The following is an 18531-nucleotide window of genomic DNA, read 5'->3' as shown; positions in this document are numbered from 1 at the left end:
CCTCACAAAGTGGTTCTCACACAAACACACACACACACACACACACACACACACACACACACACACACACACACACACACACACACACACACACACACACACACACACACACACACACACACACACACACACACACACACACACACACACACACGTCATCAAATACTCGATAAGCTGTCAGTCACTCATCAAACATTGATGAGATGGTGAGTAAGTATAAACGCGTTTGCAATCCCATATTAGTCTCCCCGGAATGGAATTAGTCGTCGTCGTCGTCCCCACCCTTGATGTCGAGTCGTCTAGGGCGCCGAAACGGCCAGCGCCGGCTCTGAATTCAGCCATAACTCTTTGAGTGTGTGTGTATGTGTGCATGTGCTCGCGTGCGTGTGTTTGCGTCGCTCGCAGACAAGCGCACACTCCATCTGGGTGCACGTGGTTATCAAATGCCTGCCATGCTCCGGATGCAGGGGCGGGACTACAATGGGTTTTATGAGAAATCCTAACACTATTTCTAAGGTCGGGCCACTTATGTTTGTCTTCTTCGTCTTTATTTATTTAGACTTTACTTAAACTGAGCTTCAAGCAGAGACAGAGGACTGCAACTCGGTTGGACCCAGGCCATCCAGCTCTTCTGAGACCACCCAATAACTCCACGCCTGAACCGTGGATATTATCGGAGCACCACATAACGCAACAGGTCGTTTTCTCCTGACAGTCTCCTATGCCAGCCTATAATGATGCACACAAGAGATGCTCATCACGCCTGAGTTTCGCACTGAACCAGTCTGTGTATTGAGTGAATTTGGAGATCTGGTCCTACCAGTTGTCTTTTGTATATTGGACGGTAAACTTTTGGGCAGAGATGAAAGCGTACCGAACTCTGTACGAGCTGATGGACAATCCAGAGAAATTGCAGGTTTTAGCCAAAGAAGCAAAAGTGTTTTGTCTGCTAAATGGGCTGCCGTACCCCATGAAGGAATCGCCTGAGGTGGGTTCAGTGTCTCGGTCTGTCGGTCTGTCCGAAGCTCAGATCAATCTCAATTTAAAGTGCTTACTCGGCACTTTGCCAACTTTTCGAATTATTTGCAAATACAAAATAATAATAACACACATATCCTTTATCTACATCTTTAATTTGTGAGTCATAAGTCGAAGCATTTCGATTTGCTCTAATTATTATTTGACTTGACTTATCCATAGAGCCTTCTGTCTGTCTGTCTGTCTGTCTGTCTGTCTGTCTGTCTGTCTGTCTGTCTGTCTGTCTGTCTGTCTGTCTGTCTGCCTGCCTGCCTGCCTGCCTGCCTGCCTGCCTGCCTGCCTGCCTGCCTGCCTGCCTGCCTGCCTGCCTGCCTGCCTGCCTGGCCGTCTCTCTGTCCCCCTTGTAGCCCGAACAACTGTGTGACCCTGAATAGTTTTAGATAGCAAGACGTGAGATCGGCGCTCTAGAAAAGGGATGTTTCGGTTAAACCTACCATGTGCTGCGGTGGCCCACTGGTTGCTAAGATACAATGTTTTGGATTGACTCGTGTGTCAATGTTTTAATCATGGATGTGAAGGGAGTCCTTTTAGTAAGTGGGGCTCAATATTATGACCATGACCCACCATAGGCTAACTCTGTAACAATTTTACAATTAGATTTAGCACGATAAAAAAACACCCTATTCCTGTTCAACATTTCCCAGGTATCTCTGTGATCCTTTTCTTAATATTTTATTACATGTTTTATTTTTTCATAGATCATATCAAGTCATCCCCTTGAGTTCATAATAGGCATCAAACAAAAAGAAATCCATACCAAAAATCGAACACAATTATTATCAGCAAACTCAACCATATGGTTGAGTTTGCTGATAATAATTGTGTTCGATTTTTTCTTCTTATTCAACATGTCCACAGGTACCTCTGTGCTGATTTTCACTTTCTGTTTACTACGGCATCTTTTTAGAATATGATGCTCAAGTCTTACCCAACGAGCCGAAGTGTAGGCGTGACTGAACGTTCTTCTGGCCCCCATCGGGGAAAGGCTGCTGGTTCCAAACCCCGCTTGGCTCCTTTGGGCATGGTTGTTGACCCACAGTGTTGAGGGCAGACTCTGTGATCGTTATTCTCCCCAGTTGGTGACGTACGCTCCCGTCACGCTCTTCCCGACGCCGGTCCGCGGGGCGGTGTTCGAGCAGGCCTTGGCGGTCCAGCCTCACTACAACCTGCTGGTGGACAGGATCAGCCAGGACCCCGCCTTCCTGGAGGAAGCTCTCTCCAGGTGGGTGTCCTGCCAGCTTTACCTACGAGGAAACCTGAGAAACGTTTAAAGTGTACAGTTATTACCTGGAACAGGATACAGCTATTACCTGGAACAGGATATTACCTGGAACAAGATACAGGAACAGGATAACGCAGCAAAGGGCAGGTATATATACAGTATAGCCAACAAATTGAGGTACAGCATAGCTCATCCTGCAGTTCTTACAAGATTATGCATATGAAGATGACGAATCCTGATTGATGCAGAATCCAACTTGCACAATTAACATGATAAACATGCATAGCCTTTGTTATTCGTGCACAGTAACCTTGGGAGCTGTAGTATTTCTTTGATGAAATCACATTCACCAGGTCGGACGGTATTTTTTGTACATGACCCCAGTCTACCTGCAGGCCTGCTGCAGCGGGTGGCTCAGCAATGCCTGCACATTCGAGACATGCTACGTTAAAGTGCCTCATGAATGACTCAACAGTTGTATGCCTAAGTTATTCTGTTAAAAAATTCACACACACACACACACACACACACACACACACACACACACACACACACACACACACACACACACACACACACACACAAACACACACACACACACACACACACACACACACACACACACACACAAAGAAACACAAACACACGCACGCACGCACGCACACACACACACGCACACACACACACACACACACACACACACACACACACACACACACACACACACACACACACACACACACACACACACACACACACACACATTTACAATTTTACAGTGACGAGTGAAACTTAAAAACTGGTTTTGATCGCATCTAGAGAACACGCTCCTCAGCCCTCTATAACAGCAGCCATTACTTGATTCTCATGAAATGCATTTCAGGTCATAGATGCCTTTTTTTTAATCACACCCATAACTTCCTTTCCTGTTCCACTCAGCGCTAACAATACTTTCCCTTGTTATGGGAAAAACTGAAAAAATCCACACAATGTACATCAGCCATCAGGGATGGCAGTAAAAGTTCCTGTAATTCAAATATATCCGTTCATTTTTTTCTGACTTTTATTCATTTATTTATTAAGCAGTTCAGAAATTAAACAGGAAGCGAGTGAAAAGTTAAAAGGTGTTTTCCCGCTCTCCCTACAGCACGGTCCTGGCGGACGACTTCACGGCTCGGCTCTTCAACATCCACAAGCAGATGCTGTCCGAGGGCAGAGCCTCGGTAATGTACAGTCCCCTCAAAATAAAGATCTCCTGGCGTTCACATGTTACGGTCCTTCACACAAATTGACCTGCATCCGAGCCCGAGGACAATCAGAGCACAAGCAAGGGCAGAGTAGCTAAAGGAAATGCGATGGTGCTGGATGGGTTGGTTCTGGATTGATTCCCGGTCGAGTGTCAAAGTGGCCCTGAGCAAGACACTTGTGTGTTTGAACCGTTGTAAGTCGCTTTGGATAAAAGCATCTGCCTAATGCCCTAAATGTAAATGTTAGTGGTAGTCCTAGCATAAGCAGCCGGAGCTGACAAAAAAACATTTATAACATTGTGCCATTTACTGCTACAAAATTATAAATTGTTATTGCCGCTTTGCACCTAAGTCGTTTTTAATGATAATCGTTATTTAACACATGTGATGCCTAAGACAAGTGTATACATTGCGGACGATACAAATCTATCTGTCTGTCTGTCTGTCTGCCTGCCTGTCTGTCTGTCTGTCTGCCTGTCTGTCCATCTGCCCATCCGTCCATTCATCCATCTTTCTAACCATCAGTAGTTTAGCTAAAGCCTCCCAACAGGCTCTGCTGGTTAATGAGGAGGACCAGCGAACACACACTCGCTCCTCTTAACCCAGTAGGGGCCTGTGGCTGAGTACGGTGTGCCCTCCCCCAGCCCATCGTCCTGGGCATCAACAGGTCTGACTACATGCTGGACGAGAGCGAGGTCCAGGGAGGCCTGCTGAAGCTGGTGGAGATCAACACCTTCGCTGCCGGGGCCTTCGGGACCAGTGACACCATCGCACCCCTGCACAGGTCAATCACACCCCTCTTTTATTTTTTGACGTTTTTCTTTTTTCCTTTTTATGCTTTATTATAGAGTGAGATAGAGAGGAAGGTATGGGAGACGGAGGGGTGGACATGCAGCAAATGACCTCGGGCAGGATTCAAACCCTGGTCGCTGCGTTCAGGACTGAGCCGATGTGGCACTCGCTCCGCCTGTTGAGCCAGCGGGGCTCCTCGAATACCACTCTTTACTGCCTGTTGAGTACATTGGTGTAGGACGCCCTACAGTTGTAGGACGCCCCCTTACAAAAAACACTTTCAAGTCCCACCCTGAAAATCTATTCTTTCTCCCCGTGGTGTTTCACTTGATACTCTTTTTGGTTCAGCATTCTCTGCCTTCCAGTCGTTCTCTAGGTTTATTGTCGTGTTTATGCCGTTATATTTCCCCCAAGGTGTGCAGCACTTTGGGCAACCCTGGGTTTCTTTGTAAATGTACTGAATAAATGATTTGATTTGACTTTACATGCTTAAGTAGGGGAGACCAGGGACAGTTGTAACACTTTTTGCATTTTTTAGCAATAAATCAAAAACCATTTACACTGGAATAACCAATTTGTTATATTATAAACTTCAATCTGTCATCTACTGAAACATGGTATTTAAGTGGTTTTATGAAAATATGTACAGGTTGCAAAATTGATTTTAATACAGTCTCACCCACTGTTACAACCATCCCAGTGTAAGGGATGGTTGTAACACATGTCAGGGACGGTTGTAACATGTCCAAAATATATGTGATTAGTCAATCATATACTCAATATTACTTATATTTCATGTTATTGTTATTATTAATTATTATGTTTATTAGTAATGATCAATGATTATTAATGTATTAATCTGATATGAGGAGCTCCTGCTCTAGAGAGAAAACCCTTTTTGGAGTCCAGTATCCAACTCTGGGATGTGTTTGGCCCTGGCTCTTCTTGTAAAATCGACACAGGGTCACATGGCAAATGCCATATGATTTGGCCACTGACCTTACTGACTTTCCCTCTGTAATATCATTGGAAGCCCTCTCCAGCAAAGGAAATGGGACTCCCCTGTTTGTCTTCCTCTTTCTGATGTTTGGCATGCTTTAATGTTAACTCATTACTCAGATTCAAAAGCTGTGATGCACATGAAACATTTAAGACATAGGCTGCCACGCAACAATGATCGACAAGGAACACATGGCAGGAACAAGGAAGTACAAAACACTAAACAGGAAGTAAACAATGGGAAACAGGATATGTATTATTGTATTGTGGCAACCCCCTTCGTCGGCGGCGGGGATTCTGGAATTAATGAACGAAGCAGGGTTGCGGTGCAACGGGTTTTATTGTAAAACCAGTCACAAAAAGGGAAATCATATAAACTAAGGTTCTTCCGTAATCGGGAATTAGGGCACGGGACCTCCTGGTCCAGCCCTTCCTCGGGGTCGGCGGGGAAACAGCACCCGACGCCTCCGGCTTACTCCTGTTGGGGAAAACGTTTCGTTAAAGCACGTCGGTTCAACAGCACGTCTCTTCCTCGTCAGCCCTCTCCTCCGTCTGCCACGTGCCCAGCCCTTAAAGCTCCTCTGTCCTGGTCCCCCAGGTGCCCCCAATGTTCTTGATTCCCTGGGCCCGGTTGATGTTCCCTCTAGCGCAGCTGGGTGGAGGGGGAGGTATCTTCCTTCCACCACCCGTCCACGGGGCCGGTGCTGCAGCGGCTGGCCCCTGGTCAATGGCGTGGGGTTGCCACACACCCCCATCCTCAGCAGCAAGCCGGGGGTTCCTCCTGTTAGCCCTAGGCAGGCGTCCCTTCGGGACAGTGCGTCTGCGTTACCGTGGGCCCTTCCGGGTCGATGGACCACCTGGAAGCGGTAGTCTTGCAGGGCCAGGAACCAGCGCGTCACCCTGGCGTTGGTGTCCTTGGCCGTTGCCATCCACTTTAGGGGGGCGTGGTCGGTGACCAGGCTAAAGTCCCGACCGAGGAGGTAGTAACCGAGCTTTTCTAGGGCCCACTTGATTGCCAGCGCCTCCTTTTCCACCGTTGAGTATGCCCTTTCGCTGGCCAGGAGCTTCCGGCTGATGAAGGTCACCGGATGCTCCTCTCCTGACCGGACCTGAGATAGAACGGCTCCCAGCCCCACCTCAGACGCGTCCGTGTGTACCAAGAAGGGGAGGCTGAAGTCCGGGGTGATGAGCACGGGCTCGGTGCAGAGAGCCTGCCGTAGGTGGGAGAAGGCTTCCTCAACCTCCTCCGTCCACTTCACTCGGTCGGGTAGAGTCCTCCGGGTTAGCTCGGTGAGGGGGCAGCCCCTCCCGACTTGATAGCCCAGGTAGGAGGCCTCCTCCAGGCCCAGGCGACACTTCTGGGGGTTGGCCGTGAGGCCGGCGGTTCGAAGCACCCCCAGGACGGCTCGGAGGTGGTGGAGATGGAGGGTCCAGGTGCTGCTGTGTATTATGATGTCATCTATATACGCGGCGGCGTATTCTCTGTGGGCCCGTAGGATCCGGTCCATCATCCTTTGAAAGGTTGCGGGTGCCCCATGCAACCCGAACGGGAGGACGGTGTATTGGTATAGCCCGTCTGGTGTGGCGAACGCCGTCTTCTCCCGGGACCGCTTGGTGAGGGGGACCTGCCAGTATCCCTTCGTGAGGTCTAGGGTGGATATGAACCGGGCCGGGCCCAGTTGCTCTATTAACTCGTCCACCCGTGGCATAGGGTAGGCGTCGAAGGCAGACGCTTCGTTCAGTTTGCGAAAGTCATTGCAGAACCGGTAGGTCCCGTCTGGTTTGGGTACCAGAACCACCGGGCTGGACCACGCGCTATGGGACTCCTCTATGACCCCCATCTGCAGCATGCGGGCGTCCTCTGTTCTGATGACGGCGCGCCGTGCTTCCGGGATGCGGTAGGGCCGGAGGCGGACTCTGACTCCCGGTTCTGTCCGGATGTCGTGGCTGACGGTTGTGGTCCTGCCGGGTCGCTCTGAGAAGACATCTAGATGTTGGAGCACCATGTCCCGCATGTCCTGTGTCTGGCTCGGGCTCAGCAGCTCCCCCACTGGGACCTCTGGAGGGGGCAGTCGAGCGGCCAGCGTCAGGAGAGTTGGATCCCGCGGAGTGGTCAGTGGTTGCCACCGCTTCAGCAGGTTGATGTGGTACAGCTGGGTGGTCTTGCGTCTCCCCGGTTGCCGTACCCGGTAATTGACCTCGCCCACCCGGTCGATGATCTCATAGGGTCCCTGCCACTTGGCCAGGAACTTGCACTCAGAGGTCGGGATGAGGACGAGGACCTGGTCGCCCGGGTCGAAGGTGCGCAGCTGGGCCCCCCGGTTGTACACCCGAGCTTGGGCTTGCTGGGCTCGTCCAAGGTGCTCCCGGACCACGGGCCACACCTGCGCCATCCTGTCCCGCACCTGCTCCACGTGCTCGATGATGGTGCGGTGGGGGGAGGGTTGGCTCTCCCAGGCGTCCCGGGCGATGTCGAGGAGCCCTCTCGGTCGTCTCCCATAGAGTAGCTCGAACGGGGAGAAGCCGGTGGAGGCCTGGGGTACCTCCCTGATGGCGAACAGGACGTGAGGGAGTAGCTGGTCCCAGTTCTTTCCATCGACCTCCATCACCTTTTTCAGCATGCGTTTTAAGGTCTGATTAAACCTCTCTACCAGTCCGTCGGTCTGGGGGTGGTAGACGGAGGTCCGGAGGTGGCGGATCTGTAACAGACTGAGGAGGTCCTTTAACACCCGGGACATAAAGCAGGAGCCTTGATCTGTCAAGATCTCCCTAACTATTCCCACCCTGCTAAATAACGTCATTAGCTCTCTTGCCACTGCCTTGGCTGTGGCGGCGCGGAGAGGTATGGCCTCTGGGTAGCGGGTCGCGTAATCTACCATGACCAGTATGTAGCGGTGACCTCTGCTAGTTCTGGGGAGGGGGCCTACGATGTCTAATGCCAGTCTGTCGAAGGGGACCTCGATCAGGGGCATGGGTATGAGGGGATTCCGTACGGACGGTCTAGGGGCGGTACGTTGGCACTCGGGGCAGGCTCGGCAGTAGTCCTCTATGTCTTTCTTTACCCCTGGCCAATAAAATCTACCTAACACCCGGTCCCTGGTCTTATCCATCCCCAGATGAGCCCCTAGGAGGTGTGAGTGGGCCATGTACAACACCTTGCTAACATAGGACCGTGGAACGATCAGCTGTTCCACCTCCTCCCCCCCCCTCTGAATTACCCTATACAGTAACCCTCCCCGTGTGCTGTAATGTGGGTACTGCCGGCAACTCACCGAGTCCCGTGATAGTCCCTCGTGGGTTTGCACGTGTCCCCAGGCGTGTCTTAAGGAGTCATCCTCCAGCTGGGCGGTGGCGAACCGTCCGCCCCTGTCCGCTCGCCCCTCGACGGCCAGGGGGAGGTCGGAGAAGTCAATGAGGGGTGGGCTCTCACTCTCCTCTGGTGGGGGTATCGGCTCGGAGGCGGTCATCGTGCCCGGTGTCCCCGGGGGAAGGGATTCCGTGGACGAGGCGTGAGGCCGGCGTCCTACCTCTCTCGCGGGTCTCTGCGGAGGCTCGTCGGAGTCAGTCGGGGATGGTGGGGGTTGGCCTGCCATGTAGACGGGTCGGCTTCGTAGCTGGCGCGGTCTCGTCCTTGAATGTCGGGGTCTTGGTGGGCGAAGCTCCGCCCCCAACAGTCGTCCAAAGATGGGACAGTCTCGTCCAATTAACAGGGGCATGGGTAGGTTGGGCACTACCCCGGCCTGGACAGTGAAGGTCCCCTTCGGGGTTTGTACTGTGATGTGGTTGGTGGGGTATGTTTCCGTCTGTCCGTGGATGCAGCCCACCTCCACGTCCTGCCCGGGCGTTCCACAGGCTAAGTCGGGCCGGATCAAGGTGACCACGCTCCCTGAGTCCAGGAGGGCATGGGTGTCGCGCCGTCCCACCCGTACCGGCAGGCTCGGCGAGACGGTCCTCTCGTGTGACCAGCAGGTGGTGCGGAGGCAGGCTCCTCCCCTCTGGTCGGACGGACTGGCCGTGGGCATTGACACGTCCCCTGCGCCGGGACAGTGGCGGGCCAGGTGGCCCTTCTGGCCGCAGGTGTAGCACCTCCACTCCTCTCTCGGAGTCGGGGGGGCGGGGCCTCTGCGGGCCACGATGTTGGGGGTGGACCGATTTTTTTTTTTTTTTTGCCTCACGGGGGGGGGCCCCCGTGACCCCCCAAACAATTGCGGGGCCCCAGGCAGTTGCCTGGTATGCCTAATGGGATGCGGCGCCTCTGGAGATCGGATGCAGCGGTCTATGATGAGACGATCCAGCAGAGGGGGGCCGTCGCCTTCTACGAGCCACCGCTCGGCCAGCCGGACGAGTTGGGAAATCTGGCTTCTCACTGAGCCGAGCGGTTCGTAGCTCCAGTCGTGGTAGCGCTGCGCCTGGGCGGGGAGGCTGTGTCCATAATGGGCGAGGATGGCCTGCTTGAGCGTCGGGTAATGCCCCGCCTGTTGGGGGTGGAGATCCCGGTAGGTGCGCTGAGCTTCCCCGGACAGGAAGGGCGCTAGGATGTGGCCCCACTCGTCCGCTGGCCATTGTTCACGGTCCGCGGTCCGCTCGAACACGTCAAGGTACGCCTATACGTCGTCGTCCGGTCGCATCTTTGTCAGCCTCTTCGTGGGGGCAGCGAATGCAGGACCCCGAGCGAGCTGCTCGGCCATTCGGACCATGCATCTCCGTAGGACGTCTATCTCCTCGTCCCTCGTGGCGGGTTGGTCGGCGTGCTCCATCGTGGTCTGGGTTGTGTTTAAGTCCAGAGATCGCGTTGCCTGCATTCTCCACCACTGTGGCAACCCCCTTCGTCGGCGGCGGGGATTCTGGAATTAATGAACGAAGCAGGGTTGCGGTGCAACGGGTTTAATTGTAAAACCAGTCACAAAAAGGGAAATCATATAAACTAAGGTTCTTCCGTAATCGGGAATAAGGGCACGGGACCTCCTGGTCCAGCCCTTCCTCGGGGTCGGCGGGGAAACAGCACCCGACGCCTCCGGCTTACTCCTGGTGGGGAAAACGTTTCGTTAAAGCACGTCGGTTCAACAGCACGTCTCTTCCTCGTCAGCCCTCTCCTCCGTCTGCCACGTGCCCAGCCCTTAAAGCTCCTCTGTCCTGGTCCCCCAGGTGCCCCCAATGTTCTTGATTCCCTGGGCCCGGTTGATGTTCCCTCTAGCGCAGCTGGGTGGAGGGGGAGGTATCTTCCTTCCACCACCCGTCCACGGGGCCGGTGCTGCAGCGGCTGGCCCCTGGTCAATGGCATGGGGTTGCCACAGTATGTATGAATTAATATTATTATTATTATTATTTGCAATGCACAGTGTACATTTTACTTTTAACTTGCACATTAATACCAACATCTGCATCTCTATACCTAACCCTAGCTAGTTTTTAAAATATAAATGAAACGTTACAACTGTCCCAGTATGACCAACCATGTTTTGATCCCATGTCAACTGGCTTGACTGCTAGTTTGACACTTGATAGCCATATATATTTTTAGCTTACAAAACAGGGATTCTAATAATACTTGTTTGAATTCGTAGACATTTAATCTATGGACAGCATCCAAAAAAGAACATCGGGAAGAAAAGTGTTTTTTTGACCTCAAAAACAGACTTTGCTTTATAGCGCCCCCTGTAGGTTTCAAATGCGACTCCCGTTTTCGCAAGTAAGGAGGGAAACTAAATGTGCACAAGCACAGTGAGTTTCGTCATCATAGCTGGTTTCTGATTGGAGGAATTCACAGTGTTACAACCGTCCCCTGTTAAACTGTCCCTGGTCTCCCCTACACCGTGAGATCTGTTTTACGCGCGCTTCAAATAACGGCCTGTTAAGCCAAGGTCACCTGAACCGTGATGTTGTGGTTACGTGAGGTCTCACGGATGAAGGATCGCTGTGTTTTTTTCTGCCTTCCACATTGATGCAAAACTATGGCGACACATTAGTGCCATAATTCACTAATGTGATAAAAGATGCATTTGGGCGTATTATATTATTCCACACGCGTAGATATTAACTGCGAGCGCGCAAATGATCTCTGCACGCGCGCAAATGACCTCTGTGCGCGCAAAACAGCCTCTCGCGCGCGCAAATTACCTCAGCGCGTGCAAAACAGCCTCTCGCGCGTAACAGCCTCTCGCGAAAGATGTTTTTAGGCTCGCTCGAATTTAATTTTGGCACTATGGGGGAGGGAACCAAGGCAGGGCGGGCTTTCCTATGATTGGCCGTTTCTGAAGTGCGATATTTGATTGACAGCCCTCCTCAGCCTTCCTCTCATTCAATTCTGAATTGTACAGTAAATGGCTGAAACGATAGTTACGTATTGTAACTCTAGATTCTATGAGTATATAGGCACAGCCTTTTAAGGCTATTGCTATTGGGTTATCCCTAGGCGTGAGCCGTAGCACTGAAAAATGTGTAATCCCCGACCACCAACAGCGTGGGCCTCAATTACGTCCGCGTGCGGCGTGCCTCAACGACGTCCGCATTTCGCAGATATAGTCGGGCGCCGGCGGACGTTCTGCTCCCAATAAACAGCTTTTCTTCAGCTATTTAAAGGACAATGAGGCCGACACTTAAAAGGCTGCGCCTATACTCATAGAATCTGGAGTTACAATACGTAACTATCGTTTCAGCCATTTACTGAACAATTCAGAATTGAATGAGAGGAGGGCTGAGGAGGGCTGTCAATCTAATATCGCGCTTCAGAAACGGCCAATCATAGGAAAGCCCGCCCTGCCTTGATTCCCTCCCCCATAGTGCCAAAATTAAATTCGAGCGAGCGTAAAAAGGCTGTTTTGCGCGCGCTGAGGTATTTTGCGCGCGCGAAAGGCTGTTTTGCGCGCGCAGAGGTAATTTGCGCGCGCGCAGAGATCATTTGCGCGCTCGCAGTTAATTTCTACGCGTGTGGAATAATATAATACGCCCGAATGCATCTTTTATCACATTAGTGAATTATGGCACTAATTTGTCGCCATACAAAACGTATTGAAACTGAATGTTTACACTGCGGACCTCTGGAAATCGAACTGGCTTGCCTTTCCGGTTTCCCGTTTTTTTTCTAATATTATGGAGTTAAACAATTAAAATTTTTTAAGTATAATCATTTTATTCATTAAATGTTTAATGGTAGAACAGTTGGTTAAATATTTTTTCCACATATATATTATTTTCTATTTTAACATTTTCTATTTTAACATTTTGTGTATTTTAAGCTTTTAAGGGGCATTTCAAAGTTCTCCTTTACGAAGTCTTTTTTTGGGGAGAAATGCTGAATAAACAGTTTCAAACTGAAAAATAATCGTTTGATTAATAGAATGATTTCAATATGGACCAGAATAATCTAGCAGCCCTACCCTCCGGCGGGGGAGGTGAAACACCCTAGACACCGCACAACGGTGTGTAACAACGTGTGTTTTGCGTTCCTCAGGCACGTGTTGAGACTGGCGGGTCTGGAGGGGCTGAGGTCGTCGGTTCCAGACAGTAACTCCACGGTGCGGCTCGCCAGCGCCCTCCAGAGGGCCTGGGAGCTCTACGCCCGGCCACAGTGAGTGGGGCGCCCCCTGGCTGCGGGAGTCATGTGACAGTGAGACATGGCGTACCTGCGACCGACCGACAGACCGAGAGAATGTTTTAATTCACTGAGTGTCTAGATTAAGGCTGCCAAGCCCTAAGTGGACGACCTCACACTGTGTTCTTTCAAGGGCAGCCATCCTGTTTCTGGTGGATGATGTAGAGATGATCTTCTTCAGTCACTTCAAGCTTATAAACGAGCTTCGGGAAAGGTAGGCCTAAAACGATTGCATTGCTTACAATGTTCTCTTTTCTTTTTTAAAGGGGAGGTGTGGAGACAGACGACGATAGAGGTCTTCAATCCATGAGTAACCGTTTCTATTGCTTCACAGGGGAATCTCAAGCATCCGAAACAACTTTGAGTTTGTGCACAAAACGGGTCGGTTGAGCAGCGACGACAGACTGTTTGTGTGAGTGGGGCTTTTATCTCGGAATCCTTCCTTTTTTGTTTAATATAGCCGTAAAGCCAGATAACACTTTATTAATGACGGTCCATAATGTTATGACTCAACGGACCATAACTAAATTGGAGATGAAACGTGAACTGAAGTTGAAGAACAATGAACGTATTATTTAAATGTTTATTATTTATTATACTCTAATAGTAATTCAGTAATTTAATATTAAAACCTGATAAGTGCAGGTGTTAACAGTGGCAGAAATAATAGTGTGAAAGCAAACAAACAATCCTTTACACACCGGCCATTTTGACATGGTCAACACAGGCGCATTAATAATATTTATCATGGCCTTCTTTCATTAAGGTGGGCCTAATATATTATAGTATATGGGGACTATAATGAAAATGTTTTTTATTGTGACTATAATAAATTTGATTATTTAAATTAGATAAATTACACCTGCCAAGGCATGTCAAAATAGCTGCTGTGAAAGTTCCTTATAGGCTCACAAGTAAGAGTACAGGAACAAGACACCAGTCACGGGCACGACCAGGGAACTGAAATAATAAGGAACACAGGTGAACGGAATTAGTAATCAACACAGGTGACTGACGTGACCCAGGGAAGAGAAGCAGTTCAATGGGCTGTGTGTGTGTGTTGGGTGTTTATATATTGAATCATGTTTCCTTTTAACTCTTTCTTCCTCCTTGCAGAGATGGGCGGGAGGTGGCGGTGGTGTTTTTCAGAGATGGTTATGTGCCGGGCCACTACACAGAAGAGGTAAAAGATTCAGTTAAAATGCAGCAAAAGTGTGTAGATAATCTCTCACCTCATTATTCTTACTTGCCACCAAATAATAACACTAGGGCTTAGAGGGGAACAGTACAAATATAATAATATAAAATATAAAACAATACATACGATTATTAAATATAAGCGTATTGCTTCATACAATTGTACTAAAAAAATCGGTTTCCACCAAAAGTTGGACCATTGGTCCAGGATTCACCGGTCATTCATTCATGAGCGGTCCAACACGTACACGACGTGCACGTGCAGTTTGGTGGGCAGGGCTGCCACAACCCTGAGACCCACGTGACCCATGCCTAACCGCGGGTGTTGTCCCGTCAGAGCTGGGCGACCCGCCTGTTGATGGAGCGCTCCCGGGCCATCAAGTGTCCCGACATCGCCACCCACCTGGCCGGGACCAAGAAGGTCCAGCAGGTGCTGGCCCGGCCGGGGGTCCTGGAGCGCTTCTTCCCCGAGCAGCCCCAGGTGGTGCAGCAGATCAGGGCCACCTTTGTGGGCTCCTACACCCTGGACCAGGTGAGGGGGATGGACCCCAAGCCCGCACTGGGTCTTCAGCTCGAGTGCCAGTCCGCCTGGTGATATGTTGAGGCCAAGATCTAAACATTTGGAGGCTTTTCTATTTATTATGTAATCCTTTTTACACACATTTTACACAGTTTATCCATACAAGTTTTTAATCAAGCATGTAATCATAGCATTAGCTATTAACTGAGATTGTGACATTGAAATTGGAATGACTGAACCCAAACCTGTACTGAGATGACTCAATGGATCCCTTAAAAAAAACGACCAATGGGATTGGCCTATAGACTACCATTTGATCATGTGTACTATTCACCCGCGTAACAAGTGTAATAGCATGTGAAAAAGTGTACTGTGGGTCATTTGTATCAGACTTGGTTGGAAAGACGCATGCCTGTAAACATCTGACTTGTTGTGCAAAGACCCTTTTGGACAAGGAAGCGGCATTAAAACCGGACTGTCCTTGAACGCCCCTCTAGTGTCCGGAGGGGGACCGCGCGGCTGCCATGGCGATGGACTCGCCCGACAGATACGTACTGAAGCCTCAGAGAGAAGGAGGAGGTAAGGCGAAAACCTAGCAGTGTGTGTGTATGATGGCTGGTTCAAGCAGCCTCACCTGGCCCGAGTCACGCTGATTGGACTCTGGGGCTGGGTGGGGCTGCACACCTGTTGCACATTGAGCAATCAATGTGCAACAGGTGGAACCAGCCGTCACTGCACTCACTCTCAAGGAGAGATCTTCTACATGGCATCACGGAGCACCAGGACATGTATCATCATTATCTGCTAACCGTACAATAAGCCGGCTTTCAACACCACCGCCATGCGTCCTTGTGTTTGGAGGAGCTCTTTAAGAGTCATCTGGGTGGAGTATGGCGGCCACCTAGTTGGCGTTTAGCAATGGACCTTAAATTGTTACTCTGCCCAGTGTAGCAAGCAGCCTCCATGGTGCCCTTGCAGGAGATCTCTTCCCGTGTGTGTGTGTGTGTGTGTGTGTGTGTGTGTGTGTGTGTGTGTGTGTGTGTGTGTGTGTGTGTGTGTGTGTGTGTGTGTGTGTGTGTGTGTGTGTGTGTGTGTGTGTGTGTGTGTGTGTGTGTGTGTGTGTGTGTGTGTTGCAGTAGCGAAACTTGAACCTTGGCCCCTTTCCCTGTTGCGAAAAAAACAAAAACCGGCAGCTTGGCCTACTGTTTCCTCTCTATAGTAGTGCAAAGGTTACCTGTGACATTTAGAGCTCTGAAACATCAATACTATAGTCCAGCCTTAGCAAGGCAATCGGCACCACAAGAGTGATTTACCAAAACTGAAAAACGTCTATCTCTTGTGCAAAATGCAAATCCTCGCGTCATCAGTAGAGTACGTTTTATTGTACGTGTAAGAGACAATGACAAGGGGTGCAAAACTCATGACGGCAGAAAAATCAAGCAATCCCAACGGCAAAGCTTTTGCGCCTCGATTGATGGCATCGTCCACGGGCAAAATGGTCGCCGACCCGAGTGCGTGTGTTTTTGTTTTGGTTCGCCGACGTCGGCGCGGACGATCCGTTTCCCAGGACACAACTTCTTCGACGCGGACCTTGTGCGGGTGCTGGAGGAGGTGGGGGCGGGCCGTGGCCGGGCCTCCTACGTCCTGATGGAGCGCCTCCGGCCCCGGGTGGAGCGCAACGTCCTGCTGAGGAGGGACACGCCGCCGGAGCCCTGCGACGTGGTCGGCGAGCTGGGCGTGTTCGGAGCCTACATCAGGTGAGGCGTCGTCAGACGGTGTTGCCAGATTGGTTGCCAAATCCAATCTGGCAACACCGGATTGGACACTGGCCCCAGAGCACAGGCGCGTACAATGCCCGCTCGGAGGTGGACAAGCTATAGGAGATGTAGGCGGAGAGGTGGGTCGCGTCGACTTCATGCAATAGCAGCCCCGGAGCCAAGGCCTGTGGTGTGGCAGAGGGGCCTCGGGTGTGGTAGAGGGGCGTGGCAGAGGGGCCTGTGGCGTGGCAGGTCATTTTTTTTGTATATATCTATCTCGACTGGGGCAGCTAGGTGCCGACTGTGACGCAAAAAAAAAAAAGGCCGAAAAAAAACTGACCTGCCACACGGGGCTGTAGCTGGATGCAACTAACTTAAAGGGGACATGTTACACCACCAGGTATGAGTGTGACTAGCCTTACAAGCCGTTTCGAAAATGTGCCCCATATGACGTCACCAGTGGGCGTGTCCACCTAGATCTGTGCTGGATAGATGAAAAACGTTTGCTTCGTTCCACTGGGTAAACTGGTAGACGGATCTATCCAGCACACATCTAGGTGGACACGCCCACTAGTGATGTCATATGGGGCAGATTTTCGAAACGGCTTGTAAGGCTAATCACACTCACACCTGGTGGTATAATCTGTCCCCTTTAATGACGAGTTACCTGGCAACCGTGTCAGCCAATCACACGCCATGCATGCACTAGCTGGTGTTTGACCAGTAGAGGGAGTCCTCTGCAATGTGAACCCCATGTAGAAGTTGCGTTGGTCTGGTTGTTCTCTCGCTGTCTCGCTATCTCTCTGTTTGACCCCAGGGGGCCATGTCCTTTGTGTGGTAACATCGATTAGAAGTCTAACTCATGGCTGCCTCTGAACCTGTGTACTGTCTGGCGTTCTAAAGAAAAGTGCATTCATTGGGATGCACCCAAGTCCTTTATTTGATGGCGACAGACTACAAAGCCACCAAGTTATATTGATCTTAAAATCGAGTGATATATGTTGTTGATGATGAATCATCGGATACGTGTTCAACTAATGTTTCTCTTAAGACTGTCGTCCTGTTGCCAAAATGTATTGTGGGTCATCTGAGCGACTGCAGTGCGCACTAAGAATTCCGCCGGGAATAGTACGCAACCGGGCCGCCTTTCTAATAACTTCTGTGTAAACGTGATTTCGGACATGCTCCTCTCGCCCACTACGCCGTATGCGAGGGTGGTGATCGGATGAGGCCCGGGGACTCGGCTCTGACCACAGGCGTCTCCGTGTCTCTCTCCTCCTCGCAGGGCGGAGGGGGAGATGGTTCTGAACGTGGTGGCGGGTCACGTGATGCGGACCAAGCCTGCCGAGCACCGCCAGGGCGGCGTGAACCAGGGCCTGGCCGTTTTCGACAACCTCATCCTGTGCTGAGGAAACCACCTGCCGCTGTAGGGTTCGACGTTTTGCTATGGCGGGCTCTTTGAACAAGTTGCAGACGGTTGTACAATCCCCAAAGCCGTGGAGGGTGTTTGGCTAAGGTGTGAAAGACTATACCAGCGCAGCCAACCACTGCTTGGTTAATAATGGTTTTTAACTCGGTATTTGAAGAGAAGTGGGCAGAGGAAATAATGAGCAGCGGACAAATCTTGGTTAGCATCGGATTTGTACCAAATATTGAACCAATTAATGCACCAAATATTAGAAACTGCTTCTTTACTCTCAATTCGCTAGTTCTCTGACTGACCACTAGGTGGTAATAAAGTCAAAGGTATTTAAACACTTTGGTAAGAGGCGGCTTCTTTTCTCTCAGGCAACTCCCTTATTTGAAAAGATCGGAGATGGCTTAATGGCATATGGTAATTCTTGTATTTTTTATATGCTTAATACAAGGGGAAGGGTTGAACAGATTCGAATTTGTATTTTATGCACAAATTACAAATTATTTTACAAATTATTTTTTATATGTATAATGAGTAATGTGAATCATGTATAGGCCTACAAAGTGATACCCATTATGTATTTATTTACATCTTGTGGAACTTCCGAACAACCTCAATAAAAATGTCAAGATAAATGTACGGCCAATCTTTTTATTCCTCATTTAACATTGTATGAATAGTTTCTGAAAGGGTTTTATGTATTAATATTATGCTGTTTCAGAGAGCTTTCTGACGCCCTTGGCCACTCGTC

General features: G+C 50.3%; 1 protein-coding gene across 1 annotated transcript; it reads left to right on the top strand.

The window, feature by feature from the left end:
• Positions 1–487: 487 nt before the first annotated feature.
• LOC115541189 (glutathione synthetase) lies at positions 488–18415 on the top strand. Its single transcript, XM_030352930.1, has 12 exons — positions 488–988; positions 2115–2260; positions 3408–3483; positions 4152–4291; positions 12749–12865; positions 12966–13103; positions 13224–13301; positions 14006–14072; positions 14424–14618; positions 15104–15185; positions 16174–16363; positions 17649–18415. Exons 1-12 carry the CDS (start codon positions 863–865, stop codon positions 17770–17772), a joined length of 1479 nt encoding a protein of 492 aa, XP_030208790.1. The 5' UTR covers positions 488–862; the 3' UTR covers positions 17773–18415.
• Positions 18416–18531: the final 116 nt, after the last annotated feature.

The sequence above is a fragment of the Gadus morhua genome, chromosome 1 (assembly GCF_902167405.1).
Source record: "Gadus morhua chromosome 1, gadMor3.0, whole genome shotgun sequence".
NCBI classification, from domain to species: domain Eukaryota; kingdom Metazoa; phylum Chordata; class Actinopteri; order Gadiformes; family Gadidae; genus Gadus; species Gadus morhua.
The sequence above is the reverse complement of the archived record's forward strand: the minus strand, read 5'-3'. Positions and strand labels throughout refer to the sequence as shown.

Coding starts and splice junctions, on each gene's coding strand:
- LOC115541189 (XM_030352930.1), top strand. CDS start 863: ATGAAAGCGTACCGAACTCTGTACGAGCTGATGGACAATCCAGAGAAA. Junction 2,261..3,407: donor CTGGAGGAAGCTCTCTCCAG/GTGGGTGTCCTG, acceptor CTCTCCCTACAG/CACGGTCCTGGCGGACGACT. Junction 3,484..4,151: donor TGTCCGAGGGCAGAGCCTCG/GTAATGTACAGT, acceptor GCCCTCCCCCAG/CCCATCGTCCTGGGCATCAA.